The sequence below is a fragment of the Aspergillus sydowii genome, assembly GCF_001890705.1.
Source record: "Aspergillus sydowii CBS 593.65 unplaced genomic scaffold ASPSYscaffold_4, whole genome shotgun sequence".
NCBI lineage: Eukaryota > Fungi > Ascomycota > Eurotiomycetes > Eurotiales > Aspergillaceae > Aspergillus > Aspergillus sydowii.
Genome location: NW_024467862.1, coordinates 10,136 through 36,872, shown reverse-complemented (window position 1 = coordinate 36,872; position 26,737 = coordinate 10,136). Strand labels below are relative to the sequence as shown.

Genomic DNA, 26,737 nt, shown 5'->3' with positions numbered 1-26,737 from the left:
CGCACGGGCCGATCTTATCTAAGGATCGCAAATCGCAATCAATCTCCATTCTCAAATTCTCTCAGCCCTCGTCAGCAACCCAATTGCAGTCTCTTGAGTTTTCATTCGGTTTCAGGTACTGGCAACGGCCATCTGACAATGGCGAGTGGCTCTTACAAAGAGCACATCCCGGCCTTTCCTATTTGATGTGTCAATAGGACCTTTCTTTATTTCTTGAATAGTTATTGATGTTTTATTCGCAGGGAAACAGCTCTATTGATCGCAAAGTGGCTTGCTCTATTGAGCTACAGATTTGGCTATTGGAGCTGTTTCCAATTTCAGCTCAATGAACCACTCTTCAGCCCATGTTGCGCAGCTTGGTTGACCATGTGGTCATTTGCCTATCCCGACACTCTCGACTGCTCTCACAAATGAATTCTTTCTTTGCTCGAAGGACGCAATTCTTCCAGGAGTGTGCCTCGGCACAGAGGGTCTTCTATTGATTTTCAATAAGTCTGCGGGGGTTCTATTGAATTACACACGTCTGTCGAGCAACTATAGGCGCTGTTTCTATTCGGAGAATAGGCCTCGTTTTACCCTCCTCCCAATAGGGGTACTCGCTTGAATAACATGGCAAGCCTCTTTCACTGTGTATTGTAGTGGACGCACAGTGTCCCGAAAGTGTCCTGATACAGTCAAAAGACTCACAGCTTGATTGGCATGTGTCCACCAGTATGTATATAAACCTCTTGGTATCCTCCAACCATTATGTCTATCTATCACAGAGCGAGTCTCTTTACTCTTATATAATTTAAGAACCTACCTATTCTAGGAAGCAAGGCCTTTTTTTCTCACCTGACTTTTCAATTGCCAATTACACATCGCAATGAAGCTTGTCGCTGTTACTCTCGCTGCTCTCTCCGTTGCCACCGTCCAGGGTGCAGCTACGAACAGATGGTGTCAGTACCCCGGACAAGTATGCGGCAAAACCAAAAGGGCTGTCGATGCTATCGATGATGTCAAGCGTTCTGCCGACGCTATGGCTGAAGCCAAGTTCACTCTCAACAAATGGTGTCAGTTCCCAGGACAAGTTTGCGGCAAGGCCAAGCGTGCCATCGATGCTATCGACGACGTCAAGCGTTCCGCCGACGCCGTTTCGGAAGCAATGGCTTTTTTGGATGAACTCGCCCCAGAGGAGTTCCAGAAAATCGAGTAGACGTGGTTTGTAAGCCCAAACCAAGAACCCCGCATATTTATATACATGTCTTAACCAGAAGGCTTTTCCTCAAAGGACGATGACCCCGGTCTCAACAAGATTGCCTTTTACTTTTCTCGCTTTCTTTCCCTCACTCTTTTATTTTTTCATGACGCTCCTTCTCGCCTACCAGCTGCCGCTATACACATACGTGTGATTCACTATACTGGGCACTCAGTTTATTTTTGGGGGTTATTTCCTCCCAGGTACCTTATTCTGTGAACGAAACCTCATTAGGGCAGTGGATGAGGGCAACGGGTCAAAAAGGGTGAAACAAAGCAGGGAGTAAAAAAAAAAGAAGGAGGATTCTTTGACTCTAATTATAATCACTGGGAAACCTACTGCTAAGCCCTTTTACATATAACCACAGGCTTGAGGGACTGACCATTTAACATTTATATTCTCGCTTCTACCGCATAAACCCGTAGTCCATGTATCTTTTTAGTTAAGGAAAAATCCACAACACTTGATGTGACTACGTAATGGTATAATTTATTTCTTCTCCCTGAGCCATTACAGATATTAATGTACTTCTGCAAGTAGTACGCATTATCCGATGGATGTACTTCATATTACAAGAATCTTACCCTACTAGGAGTCTCCCGTATCTCAAAAAGAAAAGTCCATTATCTGCCAAGAATTTCGCGGTAAAAGCTTGTATGCATCGCTAGTATTCTATCGTGGCAGGCTGCGTCCGTTCCCACCACCGCTGCGCTCCGCCTTGATATACCGGATCACTGGAAATCCTATATGGGGAACCAGTCGTGGGCTCATTAGCAGGAGAACAGAAATGACGCGGTTTGGGTTCGCGAACAAGCTCATAGCCCGCAAGCATATACGGCTCGGCAAAATAGTGCACATTATCACCGTTGTTTAATTCATAGGTGGAATCGCCCATCTCAAGGTCATCCGCAACGGCGGCTTGTGTCGGTTGAATGGGCCATTGAGATCTTTTGCTAGGTTCTGGACAGATCTGCCACATTTGAATCAAGCGGGCTTGCTGTTCTGGCAGGGCGTTTGCAAAAAGTTCTAATTGACTTGACGATAGAGACGACGGGAGGATATTGTGATATTTGAGAATCTCGGACAATGTATGGTTCGCAACCTCATTGTCTCTTGGCGGGGTGTTTCCCTGCACTGGCCCTGGCATGCAGGCTCTGTGTGCTACATGTGCCGAGTGGTGGTAATGTTGTGTGATACTGTATGTAATTGGGGAGGGAGAAGCGGCCCTAGGTCTTCCGTCTTCGGTAGTCATACAGGTAGGCCCCATATTCATGTGAGTACGGAAAAGCGACACAAGATCATCTTGAGCCTTCTGGCTGCTCTCAGATGCTGATAAACCGCACTGCAAGTTCACCCAGTTAGATATCATGTGAGTAATAGCATGCTTTAGGGGAACCTACCTTGGTGCAGGGTGGGTTTCCCATAAAATCGGCGAGTATGTCAGAGATATCTGTGGCATGTCCACAGAATGGACAGCTATGCAATATAGACGAAGACATCGTGTGAAAACCGCTTGGGGGGGGGGGGGGGGAAGGGCACACAATAAAGCGAGGGATTTGGGACGGCGAGACGGAGGATATTCGATTGCATTCAGGCTATATCTAGGCTCGACTGTTCAAAGCTTACTATACTACCTATGTAGTAGTACTAGTAGGTCCTGGTTGTGTTGTTAAAGGGCTATTGCAATAATAGCCGGAAATGCTACCTCACAGCAGCAGAGGAAACGATGAGAAATGCCGAAGAAATTGCCAGACTTCGGTATCAGCTATCAGAGATAACGGCACGACCATGATTTCAGTGCGAGTATTTAAGAAATGGAGATAAGGTAGGATGGAAAGAACAATCGATGCCCAGTAACCCAAGGGTTGGGCATGGAGAGGATCGTCAGAGTGCGGGGCTGGCAATTAGCAAAAAGAAAGATACAGAGGATGCAGGTGCGGAAATCCCATTTCTGGATGGGGCCATTATTACTATTTTCTATTACCTGCCAAGCAGCCCCTCCAGCTCAGTGCTCGCTGAATAAAAATGGGAAGGATATGGGGCTTTGGTTAAGTTGCAAAAGGCAGCAACAATGATCATGTGACCAGATCAAACCGTGACGCGACTGCGCTGGAAACCTACCGGGCGGTAAGCTAGCTAGCTTCAATAGGTCCTACGTACATCGCCGATTGAAACACCTACCTCCCGGGTATCTTGGAGCTTCTCAAACCTCTTCTGGCTTTCTTTAAAAACATTATCCTTGGGTTTCGCATCTTTTCATTCACTGTGGTTTAATCTGTATTTCCACCTTCCCTTCTGTGATAGACCCAATCCTCCGCCATGGTTTGTTTCCCAACTCTCTAGCTGACGCTCCAGCTAATGCTCAAAATCCAGACATCCATCGGCACAGGCTACGATCTTTCCAATTCAGTGTTCTCTCCGGATGGTCGGAATTTTCAGGTATTATTTCCTCAGGTATTAAATGTGAATATGGAGCTCACAATCCCTAATAGGTAGAGTATGCTGTTAAAGCTGTTGAGAACGGCGGCACCGCGGTCGGTATCCGGTGTAAGGATGGTGTCGTTCTAGCTGTTGAGAAAACCATCACTAGCAAACTTCTAAAGCCTGGGGCGAATAAGCGGATATCTACTGTCGACCGCCACGTTGGCATTGTAAGCAACTGGCGCTCCCCGACTCTTCACCCTCTACAAAGTTCATTGAATAAACAACAACTCATACTAACCCGATCGTTTATCAACGATAGGTTTCGGCTGGATTAGCTCCAGATGGCCGTCATTTTGTTTCTCGTGCTCGCGATGAAGCCTCCTCGTGGCGAGGTATTTACAAAGGTCCCATTACCGTTTCCGCTTTAGCCAACCGTCTTGGTGGCTATGTGCAGGCGTACACTTTGTATTCTAGCGTTCGACCCTTTGGTGTAACCTCTATCGTTGGGGGCTGGGACTCTGAAGCTGAGCTTGCCGTGGATGGCCAAGTGGGAAGCGGTCCCCAGTCAGGTTCCGGCGGGAAGATCAAGGGTGCGAAATCCGGAGGGCCAGGTCTATATATGATCGAACCAAGCGGATTGTACTGGGTATGCTATTCTATACATGTGCATATATATTTACGTATTATGCGAAAGGCTGACTTTTTGTCCAAGGGCTATTACGGGGCTGCCACTGGCAAGGGTAGACAGGCGGCCAAAGCTGAACTTGAGAAGTTAGATCTAGCATCGGAGAAACTCGGTCTACAGGAGGCTGTGAAGGAGGCTGCTAGGATTATCTATGTTGCCCACGAGGACAACAAGGACAAGGAATTTGAGCTTGAAATGAGCTGGATCAGCTCAGTAGACGGTCCAACAAAAGGTAGACATGAGGAGGTGCCGAGAGAACTACTGGAAGAGGCAGAGCGGGCTGCCAAGCGAGCCTTAGAAGGCGACGATGAGGACGAGGAGGATGGAGCGAAAACGACTGGCAATGAGGGCGAGCGAATGGAAGAGTAAAGTTAACGAACACGAGCCTATTTGGACATGTCAAATAAGGGAAGAAATTAATTTTCAGTTGTCTTTGTGTCGATTTGCGCAGGTGTCTACCTTCCGGTAAAGCAGCGAATATTTGTGTTTGTTCTCCATTTTCATGTACACACATTTCAGCCGACCACGCCCTTGGCCCAACCCCTGCGCCTGACGCCAAGCTCAACCGCGGCATTGCCCCAGTCCTCACCGTGGTTGTGCATCCCCTTGGAGCCGAGTCCAGCTCTCTCGAGACCCTGCTCTTCGGTCAAAAGCGTAAGTACACCGAAAATAACAGGAACGCCGGTGTCCAGCTGGACGCGCATCAGCCCGTGGGTGACCGCGTCGGCGATGTACTCGAAATGCATCGTTTCGCCCTTAATGAGAACTCCGATCGCAATTATAGCGTCATATGGCTTCGAGGTTGCGGTCGAAGTTGTCGTAGACGTCCTGCTAAGGTCCCCCGTAGAAGAGGTGAGCAAGTCTGTCGCGCTGATGCCTTCACCGGACGACCCCGCGTTGGCAGCCTGTAATTGCGAGGCAGAGTAGAGACTGCGGCAAGAAGAAGTTAGAGATAAATCTTCGATTGGCGTCCGACATTATTTTTATAGCGCCTCTAGAGCAACGCTTCGGGTCGCTGGTGAACACTGGGAGGGAATACTTACCGCTGGACAGTGTATGGTAATTCGTAGCTTCCTGGGACAGTGTGAACTTCAATGTGATCCTCCGCCACTCCTGCGGCCTCTAGAGTCTTTTTAGCTCCGTCCACAAGGGGACCGATGATCCCCATATTCCATCTCGCATGAACAATGGCAATCCGTAACCCAGACCCTGATATTTGATGAGCAAGTCAGCGGTGACGATGGAAGGGTAGTGATCTCACCGTCGTAGGTCTGGTGAGCTCCGGGGCCTTTGAGAGTAGTCATGGTTATTTGAAAAACTCTAAAGTTAAGACTGGCTAGATACCAGATTTTGGAAAGTAAAAATGAGGTGTTAATGGGTTAATTCTTGACGCAGCACCTAGACTATGGTTGGAGAGTCTTCCCGGCTATGCGCTTGGACTTTTGGGATCCTGAGTCAAGTACCGTCGGCAATTGTGGGGACGAAAGTAAGATTGGATTCTGACCCCGCTGGTGCTGCAGGAAGCAACCGGGTTACCGGTGGTCTGGACTCTGGACCGTGGAAAACCAACCAAGTAATGTCCAGGGCCTTATGAAATGACCTTCAATAGTACGTAGTGGTTTTATGATATTTTGCTTTTAACATTCGTTACCATTATTGAACTTGGCTAGTTAACTATATGAGAACAAACGGACAACACAGGCCATTATGAAGTATCTGAGGGCTTAGGCGCTGATCAGACTCAAAGACTCAAACTCAGAGGCTCGCTCACACCACGTGAAAACAGGCGTTTCGAATCAACTTCGAACAGGAAATAACACCGCCGGATCACTGTATCCCTCCATTCCGCTAACTCTAGAAGATTTTTTTTATGTTGCACTGGTTTACTCAACGGTAACGGATTTCGCAAGGTTTCGAGGGAAATCGACGTTTAGTCCTTCTCCCACAGCGAGCCAGTAAGAAATAAGCTGGAGTGGAATCACGTTGAGAAGCCCCTGGAGGCAATCAACGGTCTTAGGTATTTCAATCTTCTCGGTTTGTGCCGAAGAGAATTCAGGATCATCCTTGTTGCAGATCACAATGGGGCGACCGCTGCGAGCAATTACCTGTTGGTAGGCATTTAGCGACTTGGTAAAGAGGCCATCCCGGGTCAAAATCATAATAATGGGGAGATTCTCGTCAACGAGAGCAAGGACGCCATGTTTCAGCTCACCAGACATGACGGCCTCGCAATGCAGATATGAAATTTCCTTGATCTTGAGCGCACCTATGTGTTTAGTTTAGCATTGCAAATCCACAGATTGCAAACGGGGGATTAGTTACTAACCTTCCAGAGCGGTGGGAAACTGGCCGCCTCTTCCCAACAGAAGCAAGCTCTTCTGGTTCTTGAAAAAGCGTTCGCACATTTGCTTTATAGGCTCGTTAAGTTTCAGTATCTCCTTAAATTGTTCGGAAACTTTAGAAAGGCCTTCCATAATCTCCTCCCGTCTCTTCTGCTTCGAAGCCCGATCCTCGCTAAGAGAAAGAGCGAACATTATCATAGCAACGAACTGGGACGTATAAGCTTTCGTCGAAGCAACACCGATTTCGGGCCCGGCGTTGATGTGGACACCACAATGAGTGAGAAGAGAAATCGAAGATCCAACAACATTGACAATACCAACAGTCAAAGCGCCGCGTTCAAGACAATAACGGAGAGCCATTAGAGAATCAGCGGTTTCGCCAGATTGAGAAACGAACACGCATGTATCATCACGGAAGACAGGTGCCTGCCTGTCCAAGAAGTCGGACGCAAGCTCGACGGCAATCGGGATTTCGGTGAGCTCTTCGAAGACCCCCCGAACTGCCATGCAAGAGTGATAACTGGTACCGCAAGCAATGAATATGATCCTCCTGCAACGACGAATGGTCGAGATGTACTGTCGAAGTCCTCCCAATGTAACTTGCTTGTTGGCAACGTCCAGTCGACCTCTCATTGTGTTTACCACAGACTCGGGTTGTTCGAAAATTTCCTTCTGCATGAAGTGGTCGAATTTTCCCTTCATAATTTCTTGCAATTCAAGTTCAATGGTTTGGATAGCGCGGACGTTGGATGTTCCATCATCCTTTGTCAAGCGGTGAATGTTAAGTTGCCCTTCGTGGATATGGGCGATGTCATCGTCCTCAAGATACAGGACCTTTTTAGTGTGTTCAATAATTGCCGACGGATCAGATGACAAGAAGAACTCGGCTGGCTGGGGAATTCCATCGTCGGACAGGAAGGCACGAGACTGGGACCGATGGAGAAGAGACTTATCAGGGGGGGCGAGGAGACTAGTAGCAGAGTTCTTGATGGCGGCATTCTGGGAAGCCTGCTCAGCAGGAAGAGCAACGTCCTCAGAATATTCCACATCCACGAAGTCCACCTTCATCTTCCTCGAAGTCTTCACGCCAATCACAAGAGGAGAGCCCTTACGAGCGGCAATGACTTCATGAGGGTAATGCACGGACTTAATCAAGAGACCGAAGGCGCCTGCAAGCTCTTTCACAACAGCCTTGGCCAGCACAGTGAAGTCAATGTCCGGCTGCTGGTCGTACAAATACTTTGTAAGCTTGGCAATGCATTCAGTGTCGGTCTCCGTCTCGAATCGGAAACCCTTGCTTTCCAACAGAGCCTTGAGCTCCTTGTAGTTTGTGATAATGCCATTGTGGACCACAGAGAATTCCCACTTGGCATCGGATCTATAGCGATGCATCCGTGTCAGCTACATAGTCTTTGGGCTACCAGGCAGGCCATCGATGAAGACAAGAAATAAAACAGGCAATCCACAAAGGCAAAGGCAATCAGGTCTAAAAGTGGAGAAAGTTCGTACCTGTGCGGGTGGCAGTTGAGGCGTGAGGGCGTTCCGTGAGTGGCCCAGCGTGTGTGAGAGATACCGGCGTGGGATTCAAAGGATTTGGTGAGGTCGGGTTTGGATTCTTCAATGAGCTGTTTCAACTTGGCAACTTTTCCGACTTCTTTGAAAGCGCAGACTTCGTTCTTCTTGTCGCCATCGACTGCAAGGCCTGCAGAATCATATCCCCGGTATTCAAGCCGCGAGAGACCTGGTGAGAGATAAATTAGGGGAGTCTAATTAAGACCAACAGAGCGAGTTACGGGGGTACAAGAAGGACTGGGACACGTTGGACCAAGACTCGGCTTGAATAGGTATGGATAGTTACATACCATTGAGCAGAGTGTCGAGGATAAACTTGCGGTCCCTCTCAACGAGGTAGTTGATGTAGCCGAAAATACCACTGGATCATGTTAGGTTCGTCAAGTCTTGGAACAGTCAATGGGATAATCCAGGGAAACAAACCACATGACTGATAAATTTAGGGTGAAGGAGAGATAGAAGAAGTGATATGGGTGTTTGTGTTCAGGATGTCAAAAGATGGAGGGAGGTAGGATCAAGAAATGCGGTCTGGTGAAGAGCTGCAACACAGAAACAGCCGATTGTTAGTGAGGGAAGCCAGCTAGGATTGCAGCGGGGTCCCATACAGAGGCTCCGGGATCAACTTGCGGTTGATTCGATTTAACGAGAGGGAAGGTGGTTGACGAAGATACTTAGTAGGGGAGAGAGTGAAGATGAAGTAGTGGAAGGGGAGGAAGGGGAGCAGGAAGGATGGCAGATTGAAAATAGCAAGGGCTGAGGAAGGAGGGGGAGGAGCTGTTGTTATGAAGGTTTTATGTTGTGAGATCGGCCCACCTTGGCTTCCAAACCAGGGAAACTGCTCTGGACACCGTCTTTCATCCCCGACTAGTGGCCAATAAACCGCCTCTGCGCCTCACACACCCAACGGCAATGTCTCACTTTTTTGCCCAAGGTTTGGTTCAGGACACCAGGGCAGCAGAAGGAAAAGTAGGAATAACTCTATTTTCCGAGCTGTTGTTGCCAGAGAGTGGACTATTGTTGTTACGGATCTGGCTACTCATCCCCACTTAGGAGGTTGGAATGCGGATGTCAATGGTTATTATTAGCTCTTCACTCGCAATTAATGAATGGGAAATCCGCCTCGGTTGGCCTCCGCGGCGTCCCTCAGGCCTCAGCTTTGGGACTTCGGGGGACTGGTTGCTGACTGACTGTGGTCATTGCCCATTGCCCATTGGTCATCCGTAGGTTTCTAAGAATAACCCACGATTCTATACTTCCCCACTCGCTTCAGGTTTGCTTTCTCGGTCATTCCTCAAGCCTCCTTTTATTGATGAGAATGGATTGAGGATTTGAGGTCCTCTGTTTGTCACTGGAAAACGCCTGCATTCTTACTTACACAAATATACATACATACCGAGCAATGGCCAGAGCTGGTTTGACTTACTTTGATCAGGCCCGAGTCGAGAGTTGCTGGCATGCTGCAGAGTGCGGACACGCCACCGACCCGGAAAATTGCTGCAATATTGCTGCACTTTTGTTCGTTTGGCTCGCAAGTCGCAATCCTCTCGGGTAGTTGACATTTGAAACAGCCCTACAGCTCAGCCAGGGCCTGGAGTTTAGAATATATCTTTTTGGGCCTTTCCCGTTATAATTGGCGCGTTTATTTGTAAAACACCCGCTTTGCAATAATGAGTGTTGGCAACAACTACCAACCTTCAAATCCTGGTATAAGAAATCAACCACTTAAGATTTCCCCGTTTCAGGTGTAAGACAGGGGGTTACTACTAGGCTACGGAATGCTGCGTATCCCCACATTGATCACTATGACGATATAGCCAGATATCCTCCTGCGTTCTTATCTACATAATGTCAAGTTAGGATGATCTCACGTTACTGCTTTAATTTCAGAGGTGCTTGGTAAACAGTGACTTCTAGAGTTGCTAATGAGTTAGAACAGGCAGACATTGCTACTACTAAGAAATATGTAAGTACTATTCAAGAGGTGAATGAGTTTCTATTCATGCCTGTACTGTAGATGAAAGTTGCTTGTATTGAATAACCTCAGCGGGAATTTTTGTATAATATAACTATAAGTAATACAGGAGCTCTTATTTTCTTTTAACTTCTCTGTTATATAGACAGAGCAAAATTGAATTATGTCTCCATAAATTCTAATGCACTGCCAGATTTAACAACTGGAGCCTTTCAGCCACACAAACACGTGCGTAGCTATTTTTTATATCATGTTGGCATTGTGTCCTGACATATCCTATGTTCATTCAATTGAAGACCATCAACTTAACCAAGGTACTATGCCCTATTCTATCAGCAGCTAGGCAGAAACCATATGTTCGCAAATCAAAACTCAGGAAATATAGTCTTCTAAGAACGCCTGTACCAACCCTTACTTCAGTGCTCCTATTCACACGGCTCAAAATCACCCAAGCTCAATATAAAGGCAGCTGGGATAATGGAGAAAGCTGGTAGCCAAAAGATCAACCACTTTCTGGATGCTTTCCATTACGCTTCCATCTCTTAGAAGTTGATTGGCAAGAAATGTTCAAACTGCATATGTTGAAAAGCGTGGATTCCCGGTCATAAAATACAATCTGAATATCAAGATCCCCAACTAGTCTGGATAGCATAATTAGAGGCGAGGCCGCCAGTGCATGTTTTAGACAGTCACATGAAATGACAGGGTGTATTAGCTGTTATCAAATATTTTATAGCGGAGGGCATAAGATGCGTGAGTTGACTGTGTAAAGAGTCACCGGCTTGAGCAAACCACGCCACGAAGTAGGGCCAATTTGGTGATGTATGAGAAGATTGCTCCATTGTGTCTCGGAGCGCTGGTTACATGTAAGATCTATAAGTACTCTGTATTTGAAGCATCAGATGCCGGAGGGGAAAAAATAGAAAGAAAGGAAAAAGAAAGAAAACGCAATAACCCTCCTAACAGTGTTTCTGGATCATCTCAACTTTCAGGATGATTCCTGTCTTTGCGCGCGGATACAGCGAAATGCAGCGTGGGAACAATTTGAAAGGCCATCTATGAACTGGGTTGTCTCCGCCGACCGCCTAACTTTTCTATCCCTTCCCATTTTTACCCTGCTAATCAATCCCTCCTCTTCTCAAGCAGTTTCACAACCAAAACTTGATATATTTCAGTTTCGTATCCTATGCACTTTTCTCCAGGTGGGCATCAAGCAAATTCTGGCGCGGTATACGGATATCCCGCCCTGGCCATCTCTTCCTTTGTGAGCAGCCGCATCGCGTCTATATCGCGTTGGTAGAGCTGGAGACGGATGTGAGCGGTCGCTTTCAACCTCTCCCTGAGCAGAGCTCTTCATTGGCCCCATACCCTTTAAAAAGCGCCCTGCTGCCGGTAGATGGTATTCTTCTGAATCCTTGCTGTTACAGGTTCTCGCCCGTGGTCCCTCCGTACCTCCGAAATCTATTTGGGTTGTACCGCTTTGCGCCAAGAGTGGCTCTCAGTCTACCATCCACGCATTGCTGATAGGAGTTATTGAGGATGCTGCCAGCTGGCGGCAGTGCTTCTAGTTTTGGCTTGTAGCCATATCTCATTATGTCACGTTATTCCGCAGGCTTCGCAGACTTTTTTCCCACTGCTCCGTCAGTTATCCAACAAAAACGATTCAAAGCCACCAGAGAGCGACAACGGTCAAAATCCAATTTCAACAGAGAGCATGCCGACGAAGAACACATAATTTCGCCCGGAACCAAGGTAATTGAAGAAGCAATCAGCAGAGATGTCCGTCTGGATTCAACACCAGGGTCTCAAACAGACCTGAAGAAATTGCGTAAGGAGGCCACGGGTGACGTTTTGACGAGTCCTGGCGAGGCGAATACCCCAGTCAACAACCCTCTCGGGCCCGGAACAGGATCTTCAAATGAAGCCCATCTGGACACCCTTACGCCGTTGACAAACGCAGAGTTGTCACCGCATAACAAGCCAAGCCCACCGCAAGCAAAAGTACCCAACGAGTCTGTGGGTGACTTCTTCAGAGAACCCAGGACCGCAGATGCAAAGAACACAATGACTCCGCTTCATACGCCGCCAACACCCACGCCACAGTCACAAGCCCATCGCGTTGATATAGTCAGGGGCTGGAAGCTGGTACATGACCCCGATAAAGCTCCGTCTTCTAAGGATAAACGGAGGAAGCCTTGTTATGTGGATATTGTCACAGGAGAACAGGATACAATTTTGCCGGACCCTCGTTTGACTATACAAAACTATACGCGCGGTGCTGGATGCAGGCAGAAGACAAAGTACCGACCAGCTCCATACTTGCTGAAGCACTGGCCTTACGATCCGGCAAGTACAGTAGGACCTGGACCTCCTATACAAATCGTCATTACCGGTTTTGATCCGTTGACGACTCTCGCGCCAATCAATGCCCTGTTCTCAAGCTTTGGCGATATCTTAGAAATCGATAACCGCACAGACCCCATAACAGGCAGGTTTCTTGGGATATGTTCCGTTAAATATAAGGACAGCGCTGCTTTCCATGGAAGCGGGCCGGTATCCGCGCCGGTCGCAGCGAAACGCGCATATTACGACTGCAAGAAGGGACAGCGAATTGGCAACAATCGCATAAGAGTTGAATTGGACCGCGATGGTCAAATTTCCAGAAAACTAACATTGAGGGCGATTGAGGCCCAGAGAATAGGTTCAAGAATCGATCCACCAGTCGCGGATGAGCCCAAAGTCGAGGAACATGTGAACACGAACGAACCTCCTCCAACGGCCCCGAAGGGTCCTTCCGGGAAATCTTCCATTCGACCCTCGGCTGCGATTCCTGAGGGTCCAAGGGCCACCTTTTTGAAGCCGGCAATGCCATCATTGATCGAAGAAACTCCTATATTGAACCAAATAAAGCGTGATCCCTATATATTCATCGCACATTGCTATGTGCCTGTTCTAAGCTCGACTCTGCCGCACTTGAAAAAGCGGCTCAAAGTGTTTGGTTGGAAGGATATTCGGTGCGACAAAACTGGGTACTATATCCTATTTGAGCATTCTCGACGTGGTGAAGCGGAAACGGAACGTTGTTACAAGTTCTGCCATATGAAACCATTATTCACGTATATCATGAACATGGAAAGCCAGCCTTACGGCAATCCGCACTATGAACGCAGCCCCAGCCCCGAGCGACTCAAGCAAGAGCAGCGAAAACAAGCGGAGACCGAGAGATTAAGGAGGGAGAGAGAATTAGACATCGAGGAAGAAAAGAAGCAGCGAGCCCTGAACTTCGACCCGTGTACTGAAGTACTAAACATTATCATGAAGGATTTAAGGGACAAGCTACTCGAGGACGTCAAGTCCCGCATTGCGGGCCCGGCCTTATACGACTATCTCGACCCAGAAAGACACGCCTTGAGAAGGAAACAACTAGGAATAGCTGACCCCGAAGGAATTAAGCGACCGATATTTCGTCTTGACTTTGACAGCCGAGATAGTACACCGGACCCTCATTCCAAACTATCCACTAACCGACAGCCATTCGGCGCAACTGGTCTAAATATCCTCTCCCTTCCCCGAATCCGGAAATCACAGCACCTTGACCGAACAGATGCCGCTTTCTTAGACGAGAGACGAAAGCAACCTCTGCGGAGGAAAGACGTCCGACCTCTCTATCATAGGCTGCAACAGCTACATGATGCGGAAGATTCGGATGATGAACAGCATACGCCACTTTCCAGAGATACCGATGATCCAGACAGTCGGCCTCCAAGTCGAATGAGTTCGGGCACTGAATCGGATGATGCTGATGAAGAGGCAAACGGAACGTTAAACCACACAGCAGAAAATCCCGATGAAGGCTCACAACATCACGGAGCCGGAGACTCGGAAGCTGGATTTCAGGAGTACTCGCCGTCCCGTAAAAGGAAAAGAGCGGATGAAAGTCTTGACCAACGGAAAAAACAGAAGGAAGATGGCAACTTCGCTGACGTGGGTGAAGATGCGCAGGGAGGTGACATATCCATGCCATTGGAAACCATTAAGAATGGCATTATCGCCGACAAGATCCCCGGTTCAAATGAGACAGATGATAAAGCTGTGTTGGGAGAATTGAGTAAAGACAATGGTCTCTTGCGCCCGGGAGAATACGGCATCGATACTTCAGATTACGACTTGGCGCATTCACCCACTGGGAATTTGGTCGATGAGACCGGACACCACGGAGGAGTCAAGTTGGAAGTCGATTGGAGAGTATCCCATGACGAACCTCGACCGATTGTCTACGATGACAGTTCAATTATCCTGGATCTCGATGGTTGGCAAAACTTAATAAAAGATGAAGAGGATCTCCAATTCCTTCGCAACGTTCTAAAAGGGCAGTCGAGATCTATCGTTGGTAACTTACCAGCTTGGGCCTGGAGGCAAAAGGAAATAAAATCTCTTAATCACCCCGGCGATGTTGGGCCTACGCGCCAACCTGCTGAGATCAATGGCTACTACGTTCCCAATACCACAGGAGCCGCTCGGACGGAAGGGCGAAAGAGAATCCTTGAATCAGAAAAATCCAAGTATCTTCCTCATCGTATCAAGGTCCAAAAAGCCCGTGAAGAGCGCGAGGCGAATGCCAAGGATGATCCTCAAAATGCTGCTGCTGAGGCAGCTCGGATTGCAGCAGCAAAAACAATCTCCAAATCAACCTCCCGATCCACGAGGGTCAACAACCGCAGGCTTATCGCGGATATTAATGCTCAAAAGCAAGCCCTTCCAGCGCAAAGCGGCGACAGTGATGTCCTTCGATTTAACCAATTGAAAAAGCGAAAGAAACCTGTGCGTTTCGCACGGTCAGCTATTCATAATTGGGGTCTTTATGCTGAAGTCAATATCTCTGCGAATGAGATGATTATCGAATACGTAGGAGAGAAAGTACGGCAACAGGTCGCTGATATGAGGGAACGGCGTTATTTGAAAAGCGGCATTGGCAGTAGCTACCTCTTCCGCATCGATGAAAACACCGTCATTGATGCCACAAAAAGAGGCGGTATCGCTAGGTTTATTAACCATAGCTGTACGCCCAACTGCACAGCCAAAATAATCAAGGTCGATGGGAGCAAGCGAATTGTTATTTACGCGTTAAGGGATATTGAAAGAGGTGAGTCATCCGATGCAGGTCCTTAACGTGCGACATGGGAAACTAACTTGGTTGCAGACGAAGAGTTGACTTACGACTACAAGTTCGAAAGGGAATGGGATAGTGATGATAGAATTCCTTGTCTTTGCGGTTCGGCTGGATGTAAAGGATTTCTAAATTGAAATTCTGTATATCCCAAGAAACACCAAGCATGAAACCCACTATGTTCTTAACATTATTGCCGGTTTCCTGCAATGACATTTTTGAGCCTTATTGTGCTTGTTTCACGACCAAACGGACCCGGGGAATGTTAAGTGAGTGCATGTTGATTTGGGGCGTCCTGGCGTTTGCATCTGTTGGCCGAAATCAATCCCCAATTTGCTGGGTTCGGAGATGATATGTGTGACAGGGGTTACTGTACAACTTGCAACGACTGTGTATTATAGGAAATCACCCGCGCTCATATCCCATATAAGAGATAATCAAGGATTCGGATAGACCCCACGCGCATAGTAGAAGGGCTAAACGATTCAACAACCATGAACATAAAAGCTCGCAGCTCACATCTCTTGTCGAATGTCGCCTGCGAGGCTTCGGAGAGTTGGTGCAGTACATCATACTGATATTGGTTGTAAAAAGCATTAGCGGGCGTCGCGACTAACGAGGGGAAGGGGAGCGGGACAAGGACTCGAACCGAGGTGGCTGGGAAGGAGAAAATTTGCAATTCCCTCTTTGATGATATATTCATGACCACAGTTTCCGCACGTAAGCTTGCCCTCTGCAACCTGTGTCTCTAGTAGGAACCGGTGAAGATCCCTTAGGAGCTGTTCGCTTTCAAGCACTTCGCCCTCTGGCTTGGTTTCGGGGACATTGGGGAAATTGAGCTTATTGAAATAAGCCGGTCAGCTTTCAGTAACACGCAGTTCTACCTGGGTGGAATCTGAGGCGTGCCATGCTACGTACTTCATTTGCCATTTTATGCAGCGCCTCCCAATCAACTCGGGGAATAATATTGCGTATAAAGTCCGGCTGGAAATCAACGTCCTGAAGTTCGAGTTCGACATCGCGAAAATGGAGGGGAAATGCTGAAGGAGACCCCTTACAGGCCTTAACAGCACATGTTAGGAAATTAACAGTGAGTAACTTCATATTACCCTAGTTTGTGGGATTATATGCAGAAGTGAGGTGTGAGAATAAGCTCTTGTCAATGCTGTTTGTTTCAAATTCAAAAAATTCATTCCGCCCCGCTGAGGATCTGCAGCCTCGATCCCTTATCTATCTACCCCCGTCCCTTATCAATACCCCATTTTGTTTATTAAGGTTTCGAACTGCAACGTGGGAATGTACTACGAAACAAAGTCTATATGTAACTTAGGAATATCTAGTTCAATAATTAACTTTTCGCACTAGCAAAATATCCTAGCATATACTGATGAACACTTGGTCTGGGCCATAATAGCTACTTACAGCACCGAGAAGCCATGCCTTCACCATCAACCTGTAGCTTCGGCTGGAAAACAAGTACGCTGTTATATTTCAATTCTTATCAGGCATTAGCATGCGATACTTGTGCAAAATGGTACACGAATGCATAGATATGTCCCGCATATGTTGGGCTATCAATCACCCATTATTGTTACTAACAGACTCATAGTCTCGTAGTAATCTCGGTAAAGTAGCCAGCACCAGTCAAGAACTCCCAGTCTGCTTTCGTGGTACGTCACATTTCCTTCTTTACCAGAACATCCAACAAATCCCCATCGGCAATGTCATAGTCTGCCAGGCAACACTGGGGGTCCAGGCGATCACCGTCAAATGTAAGGTATATTGTCAGCTCAGTGGGTATACTTCGGGCTTCACGGAAGGCTTCAACGACCTGAGAGACGTGTGTCGCCAATGAAATACGAGTCTTGAATTCATCAAATTCTGGGCACTTGAGTATGATCTCACTTTGAATATACTTATCCGTGCCTCGAGGTTCCGTGGGTGCAGAGGGCGTTGTATCAAACCTGGCTATGATCGGGGACGGCCGAGACCTGCCCGCGAACGTTTGTTCAGTAACAGCTTCCATGTGGATTCGACAGTCATCTACATCACTGAAGCAGTTCTCAAACGGCGGTAGCTCTTTGGTGAAGGCATTGTGAACCCCGATATTCAAACTTCTACAGGTTGTGACATCAAAGAGCCTTCTCCCTTTCCATGCCAAAAAGACAGTTGAGTGAAGCTCTCGCGGTAAATTTTGATGCGCACACCATGCAAGGCGTACTCCTTTTAGAGATTGTGACATTTTTCGATGAATTATGAGAGATTTCGTCTTGGGGATCTTTGAAGTAATGAAAATCTGTACCACTGTGTTGTCATAAGCAGTACTCCGAGCATCACACGATGTGTCTGTGTCTGTCGGTACCGCTGTGTCAACCAAACAGTTTTTTGGGTGCGTATCCAAATTCCCATCGTCGGTAATATCCGAACGCGTGGATGTGAGTTCGGCTCGCAAGTCTGGTAAATTGGTCTCCGGTGAGTTCTGGGGTCTTGGGGATATGGAACCTTTCGTGTCCGTGATTGTTGAATCATTGGAAACCAGAGGTTTGTGTGCCGCAGTTTTGACACTTCTTGTATTGTGCTGAGAGTCATTCTGTGGCGGAGACGAATTTCTCAGTAGAGCATTTCCTTCAGCTGTCGCGTGTTCACAATTAGGTCTTACGATATCCCCATCATTTGGAGAACTTGCAAGACGTCGCCGTTTGTGTGTATTGCTCCGGGGGGAGCTTTCCCGTCTTTCCCGTGCGTTTCTTTTGGTGGCAACGATATCTTCATAAGTTTGACCAGCACGACGGTAAAACTCCGAGTCTCCGTTTTCGTCTCCTCGACTTGCCCATGATGGCTTATTGAAGTACGAAGGCATGCGTTGATATTGGAACCACACAGGCGCGTAATATATGTTGTCGAATCTCAAACTTAATCAACAGAGGATGTATAAAATTTGGATTATCTCTCTTGGCAAACGCTGAAGGTAAACCCTCGGTGGAAGCAAATTGGTATGCGACCTGTCGAGTGCTGCAGAAAACCTCAAATTGTACGCGGAATTTCGTAAATTAACCCGAAGACGTAATTGTGACTATAACCGCATAAAGATATTGGTCATGTTTGTTTGGGCCTGAGTAAAGGAAAGTAAAGAGGAATCTCATCAAAAACCGGCGCCAACGACCTGCGGAGATGTTTGCTGTGTGCAATATTACTTCCAACTTACCGCTTGACTAAAAAGGGCACCCTTACTTAGTAAGGACGGTATTTGTTGCATGGTGTATCTGTACCTACACTAGTACACAATCGCGGGTGTTGTCCCGCAGGTGATGATGTAACACGTGCCCGCTTTGTCGAAGTTTCCCGTTCAACGTCAACAACCTGCAAATAGCCGAAATCCCAGCGCTGATTGAAGAAAACCCCCCTGCGTCTTCTTATTTCCCAAGGGAAAGAAAGTAAAGGTGGTCGAAGGATGGAAAATGGTGCATCGTCCGAAGGGAAGGACCCTTCCGCCTTCCTGGGTGAGATAATTGGCGCACCTGTAACAGTCAAGCTGAATTCGGGTGTGGTGTACAAAGGTGTCTTACTTCCTGTTTCAATGCTAGCAGAAACCCGAGTATCCGCTGACTTGAAGATTCAGGTGAACTCCAGTCAGTAGATGGCTACATGAATATTGCTCTGGAGAAGTCCCAAGAATATGTTAGTGGGCAGTTGTCACGCAGCTACGGAGACGCCTTTATCCGTGGGAATAACGGTATACATTCCCTTTCATCGGCTGAGTCAAAATACGAACTAACTTAGTTACTATGCGGGGTTAACAGTGTTATATATCGCTGCAAACTGAACCGCAAGCCTTAGTGCGCAGAAAATTGAACCCAGAAAAATCACATCACTACCGTCTAGCTGAATCTTGCATTTGTTGTCAACCGCAACTTATTAGGGTGGCCAGAAGGTTTGGGGAGTGGTCATGGAATATGAACAAAAGCAAAGTAGCCTATTGAAAAATGGGCAAACATGATACATGTGCAGGAGGTGTTATGAGGATCTTTATCGGCATTAAATTCAAGCGAGCTTGAGTTTAAGCATTTAAACTTCAGGGACAACTACATGTGTGGACGAAATAATAAAAATACCCTTCTAACAATAAATTTGTCCTCACGGACTCCCTGGAGCCTGTATCGGTTGGTACAGCGTAAGTAATTTTTTTTTCAGCCACGGCTATATAGTTAGGACATTGTAAGTATGTATCATTGGTGCTTACACTTGATGCGTGTAGCCTGGCTAGCCGTTACTGGTATGATCTACTAATAATACTACTTTGAGTAGTAATTCGTACTGTATAGTATGTCAAGCTCTCTGCGGTATAATGGGCTTCAGCTTAACACTGATACCTCCTTCGACATCAAGCCCAGATTCGGGTTGTGTATGCTTGGACGTAAAATAGAGCCAGCCCATTCCACTGCTATGGCAGTTTTATTTAATGCGGGCAAGTGAGAGGGTATCAATTATTGCGTCGTCGTTGGATTAACCAAAGCGACCACTTGCTATGCTAGCATTGTTAGGCCCTCCGAAGTGCCGCGGAATATACCAGTTTCAAGCAACTATCAATAAGCCACCGCCATCATTTGAAAGCAAATTAAGTTTTCTTTTCAATCGCCCAACACCACCATCCACCATATCGGGTGTCAAAGGTTGAATTGGGCCATATTCTGAAAACACAATTCAGTCGGTGCCGGAAAGACCGCCCTCAATTGGCATACCATGGGTGGAACCATTGTGGCAATTGCCGTCTTAGATTACCATGGCAGTCCCAATAAGGCAGGGTCTCGGGAAAGAATAGGCAAAGTCTTTCACCTCCAGCTTGGTCCCAGAATAATAAATGCAGCTGTGTGGCATAGGTACCCTACACCTACTGCTACGTCTTTCATCCCGTTTAACCTTTCACCAGAGCCAACGCGAGCCCTTGCGGATTCGGGGAAATCGCAGCCATCTAGGTATTCGCAAACCGAGTGCATGCCAGCAGAGCGTGAATTGGGTATTTAAGAAGACTGATGGTGATTTGTGTCGCTTCTTCTCACCATCCGTAGGTCCGCTAAACCCCGCCCCCAGCCTTTAATGCCGAATTGAAAGTTCTCTCTTACGGAGGAGACAAAGCAGGAACAAAAAGTGAGCTGGTTAGCGAGCGACCATCCTTGAAGGCTTGCCAATGCTCTACAAACCCTGTACGCTGTCAGTTTGAGTTCAAGTCTCGTCCCAGTCAACCGGAATAGTCCTTCAATTTTGTGACTTTTTTTTTTCACCCATCTCTATATCAAACAAACATTCCAAATGGATTACACCAGCAACAATGCCGGCGATACTTCTGGTAGCTCTGGGTCATCCCTCAAACCTACAGCACTAGCGTCTAATTCCGGCGCTGATGAGGAAAACCCGTCGTCCGATTTGACCTGCGAATCATCGGCATCGAGTACGTCAAAGGGTAATACGCGCAGTACCCAAACCTCACAATCGAAGGCATGCAAGCCCGAGAATGGCCCCGGAGTACAACCCCAAGGCCGAGGGACCCGTTCATCCACGCGGTCGTCAAGCCGTGCGCCGAGGAGACTAAGTGGAAGCACTGCAGCAAGCTCGATAAACGATGCGGAATTGCCGCCTGCGCATTTAGGTACAATCGGCGTCTGCGCATTGGATGTGAAGGCTCGAAGCAAACCCAGCCAAAACATTCTCACTCGTCTACAATCCAAGGGCGACTTTGAGGTTATTGTCTTCGGTGACAAGGTGATACTCGATGAGGCCGTGGAGAATTGGCCGGTATGCGACTATCTCATAGCTTTCTTCTCGGATGGCTTTCCATTAGATAAGGCCATTGCCTACGCGAGTTTGAGAAAGCCATTTTGTGTCAATGATTTACCTATGCAAAGGATTCTATGGGACCGACGACTGTGTCTGCGCATTCTAGACCACATGAATGTTCCTACACCAAAAAGAATAGAGGTCAACCGAGATGGCGGGCCCACTTTAGAGACTGCAGAACTTGCGCAGCATGTCTACAAGCTGACCGGTGTCAAGCTGGATGGCGCCGCTGACGGCACAGGGGGGGGAGCAGCCAAAACGAAGAACGTCGATTTGTCTGAAGATGGCGATTCTCTAGTCGTTGATGGCAAGCACTTTAAAAAGCCATTTGTCGAAAAGCCGGTAAGCGGCGAAGATCACAATATACATATATACTTCCCGAATGACCAGCAGTACGGGGGCGGCGGAAGGCGACTCTTTCGAAAAGTTGGGAACAAGAGCTCTGAATACGATCCTAACCTCTCAGTTCCCCGGTCGGTCACAGAGGAAGGTTCGAGCTATATATACGAACAGTTTCTGAGAGTGGATAACGCGGAGGACGTCAAGGCCTACACAGTTGGGCCGGACTTCTGTCATGCTGAAACCCGAAAGTCACCAGTTGTTGACGGTTTAGTCCGCCGCAACACCCATGGCAAGGAGCTCAGATATATAACAAAATTGAGCAAGGAAGAAGCATCGATAGCATCCAAAATATCGTATGGTTTCGGGCAAAGAATATGTGGGTTCGACATGCTTCGAGTTGGCGAGAGAAGCTATGTGATTGATGTCAATGGTTGGAGCTTTGTCAAAGATAACAACGATTACTACGACAGGTGTGCCAGTATTCTGCGGGGCACTTTTATCGGCGAGAAGCGCAGGCGTGAGGGCGTTGTGGATGCCACTGAAGTATCCTCCTCAGACCCGAACAACCACCCATGGAGACACTCGGTGTCACATCGACAGGCGCTGAAAACTTTGTTGAAATCACCGAGCTCATCGAAATCCAACGGGAGTCAACCTCACCAAAAGATTGCAGAAATCGGGTCGTCAGAATCGTTGTTATCGAGCCTTGCCACGTCAAATAATGAGGGTCTGGACTACAGTAATGGTCTTCTAAACGCGGATTCAAGCGAGAAATCGGCGTCGCCTGGTCAGTATACCTGTCAGACTATGAATCAAGCCTCTTCCACAATGCATAATTCAAGTGACGGAAACCCCCCTCCTCCTGCTTCCAAACATTCATGGAAGTTGAAAGGCATGGTGGCGGTTATAAGGCACGCCGATCGAACGCCAAAGCAGAAGTTTAAATTCACATTCCACAGTCAACCATTCATCGACCTGTTGAAAGGTCACCAGGAAGAAGTTGTGATTAAAGGCGAGCCCGCGCTACGCAGTGTATCCGAGGCAGTTAATATCGCCATGGAACAAGGGCTCGAGGATGCAGACAAGCTGAAATTGCTCCGTACATCCCTGGAAAAGAAAGGCGGCTGGCCGGGAACCAAAGTACAAATAAAACCCATGTTCAGGAGGCGGAAGCCTGAAGAAGCACCGGGCCGGCCACCAACACACTGTGAGGCGGTCGATAAAGAACCCGCCTCCCCTATTCCGAATGACGCCTCTCAAGGAGGCGAGAGCGCGGATAGGCCACAAACACGAAGTGATTCAATATCTGGTGCAACATTTTCGAGGTTTTCCGCCGTTGAAAACGACCTTATACTGGATAAGCTTCAGCTTGTTATTAAGTGGGGAGGGGAGCCAACCCACGCTGCCCGATATCAATCCCAGGATCTTGGCCTCAACATGCGCGATGATCTGAAACTGATGAATAAGGAAGCACTGAACAATGTTCAGATTTTCACCAGCTCCGAGCGGAGAGTGAGTACTAGTTGTAAGTCAATACATGATACCTGGGAGTTGATTTGCTCGAATATGTCATTGCTGACTGGAATTACAAAGCTCAAATATGGGCTTGCTCATTCCTTGATCAGAAGGAAATACCTGAAGGCTTCATTCAAGTCAGGAAAGATCTGCTTGACGACTCCAATGCGGCGAAAGATCTAATGGACAAGGTAAAGAAAAAGCTAAAATTGCTTCTACGAGAAGGATCCGCGCCTTCGCAATTTACATGGCCCAAGGAGAATATTCCTGAGCCGTCTGTAGTTTTGGCGACAGTTGTCGAATTGATGAAGTTCCATCGGGATATAATGAGGCATAATTTTCAGAAACTGGATAACGCATCTGCGTCCACTCCAAGCGCAACGGAGAGTGTCGACGGATTGACTTCATCTCGGACTGCAGCTCTACAACCTGAAAATCCTTCCTTGTATTCTATCCAAGGGCGGTGGTGCACCGGCGAGGATCCCATGCTCTTCAAAGAGAGATGGGAGAAACTTTTCGCCGAGTTCTGTGATACGGAAAAGGTTGACCCCAGCAAACTTTCCGAGCTATATGACAGTATGAAATTTGATGCACTCCATAATCGACAATTTCTCGAATGGGTTTTCACACCTCCAGAGGCCGAGGACAGTGAGGAGGAAGCGGCAGACGTGGGCTGGAAGAGAGCTTCACGAAAGGATACCCCGGCAGAATCGAGAATCAATAGTGCTCAGGATGGTTTGAGCCACCAGCGGGTCGATGAGCAACACTCTGAGGGTCAGACACTTGCTCATCGGCTTGGTCTGAGGAGACGAATGCATGCGTTTGAGTCGTCCATACCTCACTTGCGGGTCCTCGATGACTCCTACGATCATTATTTCAAGCTATACCCGAGCTCGAATTCATCGAAAATTAAGCTAGATTCTAGGCTTTCCAAGTTGAGGGAGCTATACAAGCTGGCCAAGATCCTTTTCGATTATGTGACCCCCCAGGAGTATGGTATCACGGACACAGAAAAGCTGGAGATTGGCTTATTGACATCCTTGCCACTTCTTCAGGAGATAGTGAGGGACTTGGAGGAAGTTCAAGCTTCTTCAGATGCAAAGTCTGTGTTTTATTTCACAAAGGAATCACATATATATACTCTTCTGAACTGTATACTTGAAGGGGGGGTTCAAACAAAGATAGCACGCTCTGCTATCCCGGAGTTGGATTACCTATCCCAGATCTGCTTCGAGCTCTACGAGGCCAGGGATAGCGAATCGTCAACCAGTTCTTACTCTATTCGGATCTCTATCAGCCCGGGTTGTCATGCTTTTGACCCTTTGGATGTGCACCTTGACTCTAGGCATGCAATCGGCTGTGCGCCACGACGCAGTCTTACTGCTCATCAAGATTGGAAGGAGGTTATAGAGACATTGAAAGCCAAATTTGACACGTGAGTTGAAACCTTGGAGCTATATAGATCTGTCGTGTCTTGACACTGATATTTTATACTAGGGTTAAACTTCCAACAACATTTACAGCTGTGAATTTGAGTGATAAGCATGTTTCAAGGTCCCAAGAGACACAGTAACATGTTATGTTTTACCAGGGTAGTTCAGTAGTTACTATTATGAATATCTATTGTTTATGTTCTATTTTAAACTAAAGATATTTGTGATAACATCCTAAGTTCAGTTGTGAGCCCACAATACTAATATAGTAGCTCTGGAAGGATTATAGAGATGTGATATATCTACTGTTAATAAAAGATAGATTATATATTATATAAAACTAATTACTGGTTCTCCTGGTAAAGAGCCAGTAGTATAATATATATTTTTATATTATATAATAGCTATAAGATAGCTATAGTTTATCTCAGGTATATATATTTAATATTTATATATAATAATATATAATAATATATAATAATTATTTCTTCTCCCTAAATAATTATATTCTTCCGATTGATTAATTTTAATAGACTCTATAGTTAAAATACAGAATAAGAAAAAAGATATAGAATTAAGTCTATTCTAGGCATTTAAAATTAGTATAATATTATCTAGTAGTTATAGATAGTTTTAATAGTATAATTTATAATATTATATAGCTAGTATTTACTATAAGTAGATTTATATAAGATTTATTAATACTATAATATTAAAATATTATTTATTTGGTATTTATTTTCTCTTTTCTTCTTCTCTTTAATTTATTTATTTACTATTTATTTAAGTATTTTCTTATATTTTTATTATTTAATTATTAATTTATTTTACTTTAATAATTATTTAAATTCTATAAATCTTATTACTACTTTTCTAGATTAAGTTAAGTCTCATAATATAATATTATAGACTTATATAGCTATATATTAATCTATTTTTAAGAACTTTATATTTTATTTCTTAATGATATCTTAAATAATTAGATTAGTATTTTATATTTAGATTCTTCTAATCTTTATAATTTAAATAAACTTATTACTAGTTATTTTATTTGAAAATTTATGAAGATATTATTATTATTATTAAAAGTTCTATTCATATACCATGTACTTTTACTCTGTGTTTTTAAAAATTTAGTTCTCTATATGGATTTATCTAATTAGATGAAGTTTTAAATATATTATTTTACATATCTTTTTATATTAATTAATATCTTTAGTAGTTATTTTATTTTATATAACATATTAATATTATTATTAAGAGTTTTATTTATATATTATATATTCTTAATATTTTATTATTATTTTATAATCCTTGTTTTTTTATTACTATTTTTAATTAACTTGGCTTTATAATTAATTTTTATATTCAAAAAAACTTATTAATATAATGTTTTTAAATATCTTTCTAAAAAATTATTATTATTTATATTATTAATATAGCTATTATTTATGTAGCTTATATTATTATCTATTGATTAGTTATTTTTATTATCTTTGTAAAGATTAGTTTATTATTTTTTTATTTTTTAAAAAAATTAATACTAGCTTACTTCTAGTTTCTATTCTAGAATCTTTATTTATTTTAATTTTTAAGCTAGTAAGTTTATCTATCACTATATTATATATATATTTTTTATATTATTAATCTGCTTAACTTTCTTAATATTTTTATTTATATTGTTATCTTTCACTATAGTCTATTATCTATATCTCTTATATAACAAAGTATATTCTTTTATTTATTATTTTTTTAGAGTAATATATTATCTATATAGCTAGATATTATAGTACCTAGTTCTATAATAAAATATATTAATTTTTATATTAAATTTAGGGGCGTGCTGTACGCATACCTCAACTACTCCATATACACCCCTATTAGCTACACGCACACTATTTAAATCTAGATAGAAAAAGATTAGTATAAGTATTTTAGTTTATTTAAAATTCTTTAAGATCTATTTAAATAAAAGAGCTATACTTTACTAAAAAAAATTAGATTCTTAATATAACTCTATTAATTTTACAGGATCTATCCAGGCCTAAATAAATTAAATAAAGCCTTTAAATCTAGTATTTATAAGCTTATTTAGCTATTAAATTCCAGGCAGTAAACTTAATAGATTAATAATTAATTACTACCTTAACTTTATTTGAGACTGCAATACTAATATAGCGGTTCTGAAGGGATTATAGAGACATGATACAGGCAGT

General features: G+C 45.2%; 10 protein-coding genes across 10 annotated transcripts; 5 read left to right on the top strand and 5 right to left on the bottom strand.

Annotated features, from left to right (window-relative positions):
- Nucleotides 1-640: 640 nt before the first annotated feature.
- Nucleotides 641-1,585, top strand: ASPSYDRAFT_850417 (mating alpha-pheromone PpgA). Its single transcript, XM_040851457.1, has 2 exons — nt 641-1,197; nt 1,271-1,585. Exon 1 carries the CDS (start codon nt 866-868, stop codon nt 1,193-1,195), a length of 330 nt encoding a protein of 109 aa, XP_040703102.1. The 5' UTR covers nt 641-865; the 3' UTR covers nt 1,196-1,197; nt 1,271-1,585.
- Nucleotides 1,586-1,901: 316 nt separating this feature from the next.
- Nucleotides 1,902-2,736, bottom strand: ASPSYDRAFT_150121 (uncharacterized protein; the record flags this gene model as incomplete). The annotated part of the gene is made up of 2 exons (XM_040841974.1): nt 1,902-2,579; nt 2,638-2,736. The coding sequence occupies 2 exons, from the start codon at nt 2,734-2,736 to the stop codon at nt 1,902-1,904; spliced, it is 777 nt and encodes a 258-aa protein (XP_040703101.1).
- Nucleotides 2,737-3,595: 859 nt separating this feature from the next.
- ASPSYDRAFT_149366 (proteasome core particle subunit alpha 7) lies at nt 3,596-4,715 on the top strand (the record flags this gene model as incomplete). Its single annotated transcript, XM_040841900.1, has 5 exons — nt 3,596-3,676; nt 3,730-3,888; nt 3,981-4,218; nt 4,273-4,307; nt 4,374-4,715. 5 exons carry the CDS (start codon nt 3,596-3,598, stop codon nt 4,713-4,715), a joined length of 855 nt encoding a protein of 284 aa, XP_040703100.1.
- Nucleotides 4,716-4,788: 73 nt separating this feature from the next.
- Nucleotides 4,789-6,102, bottom strand: ASPSYDRAFT_848850 (lumazine synthase RIB4). The gene is made up of 3 exons (XM_040851435.1): nt 5,608-6,102; nt 5,390-5,555; nt 4,789-5,276 (listed from the first exon to the last, which is right to left on the bottom strand). Exons 1-3 carry the CDS (start codon nt 5,648-5,650, stop codon nt 4,862-4,864), a joined length of 624 nt encoding a protein of 207 aa, XP_040703099.1. The 5' UTR covers nt 5,651-6,102; the 3' UTR covers nt 4,789-4,861.
- A 127-nt stretch (nt 6,103-6,229) lies between these two features.
- Nucleotides 6,230-8,688, bottom strand: gfa1 (glutamine--fructose-6-phosphate transaminase (isomerizing) GFA1; the record flags this gene model as incomplete). Its single annotated transcript, XM_040844745.1, has 5 exons — nt 6,230-6,612; nt 6,673-8,066; nt 8,198-8,429; nt 8,551-8,621; nt 8,684-8,688. 5 exons carry the CDS (start codon nt 8,686-8,688, stop codon nt 6,230-6,232), a joined length of 2,085 nt encoding a protein of 694 aa, XP_040703098.1.
- Nucleotides 8,689-11,825: 3,137 nt separating this feature from the next.
- On the top strand, nt 11,826-15,536 carry set1 (histone methyltransferase SET1; the record flags this gene model as incomplete). Its single annotated transcript, XM_040841941.1, has 2 exons — nt 11,826-15,375; nt 15,433-15,536. The coding sequence occupies 2 exons, from the start codon at nt 11,826-11,828 to the stop codon at nt 15,534-15,536; spliced, it is 3,654 nt and encodes a 1,217-aa protein (XP_040703097.1).
- A 459-nt stretch (nt 15,537-15,995) lies between these two features.
- ASPSYDRAFT_148971 (RNA methylation protein TRM112) lies at nt 15,996-16,503 on the bottom strand (the record flags this gene model as incomplete). The annotated part of the gene is made up of 2 exons (XM_040841857.1): nt 15,996-16,238; nt 16,318-16,503. The coding sequence occupies 2 exons, from the start codon at nt 16,501-16,503 to the stop codon at nt 15,996-15,998; spliced, it is 429 nt and encodes a 142-aa protein (XP_040703096.1).
- A 571-nt stretch (nt 16,504-17,074) lies between these two features.
- On the bottom strand, nt 17,075-18,259 carry ASPSYDRAFT_56900 (small ubiquitin-related modifier domain-containing protein; the record flags this gene model as incomplete). The annotated part of the gene is made up of 1 exon (XM_040849287.1): nt 17,075-18,259. The coding sequence occupies one exon, from the start codon at nt 18,257-18,259 to the stop codon at nt 17,075-17,077; it is 1,185 nt and encodes a 394-aa protein (XP_040703095.1).
- Nucleotides 18,260-18,624: 365 nt separating this feature from the next.
- On the top strand, nt 18,625-19,661 carry ASPSYDRAFT_43604 (U4/U6-U5 snRNP complex subunit LSM6). The gene is made up of 3 exons (XM_040846695.1): nt 18,625-18,956; nt 19,019-19,132; nt 19,200-19,661. Exons 1-3 carry the CDS (start codon nt 18,851-18,853, stop codon nt 19,220-19,222), a joined length of 243 nt encoding a protein of 80 aa, XP_040703094.1. The 5' UTR covers nt 18,625-18,850; the 3' UTR covers nt 19,223-19,661.
- Nucleotides 19,662-20,397: 736 nt separating this feature from the next.
- On the top strand, nt 20,398-24,874 carry ASPSYDRAFT_43599 (inositol polyphosphate kinase VIP1). The gene is made up of 3 exons (XM_040846694.1): nt 20,398-23,098; nt 23,167-24,523; nt 24,586-24,874. The coding sequence occupies exons 1-3, from the start codon at nt 20,707-20,709 to the stop codon at nt 24,659-24,661; spliced, it is 3,825 nt and encodes a 1,274-aa protein (XP_040703093.1). The 5' UTR covers nt 20,398-20,706; the 3' UTR covers nt 24,662-24,874.
- The last annotated feature ends 1,863 nt before the right edge of the window (nt 24,875-26,737 follow it).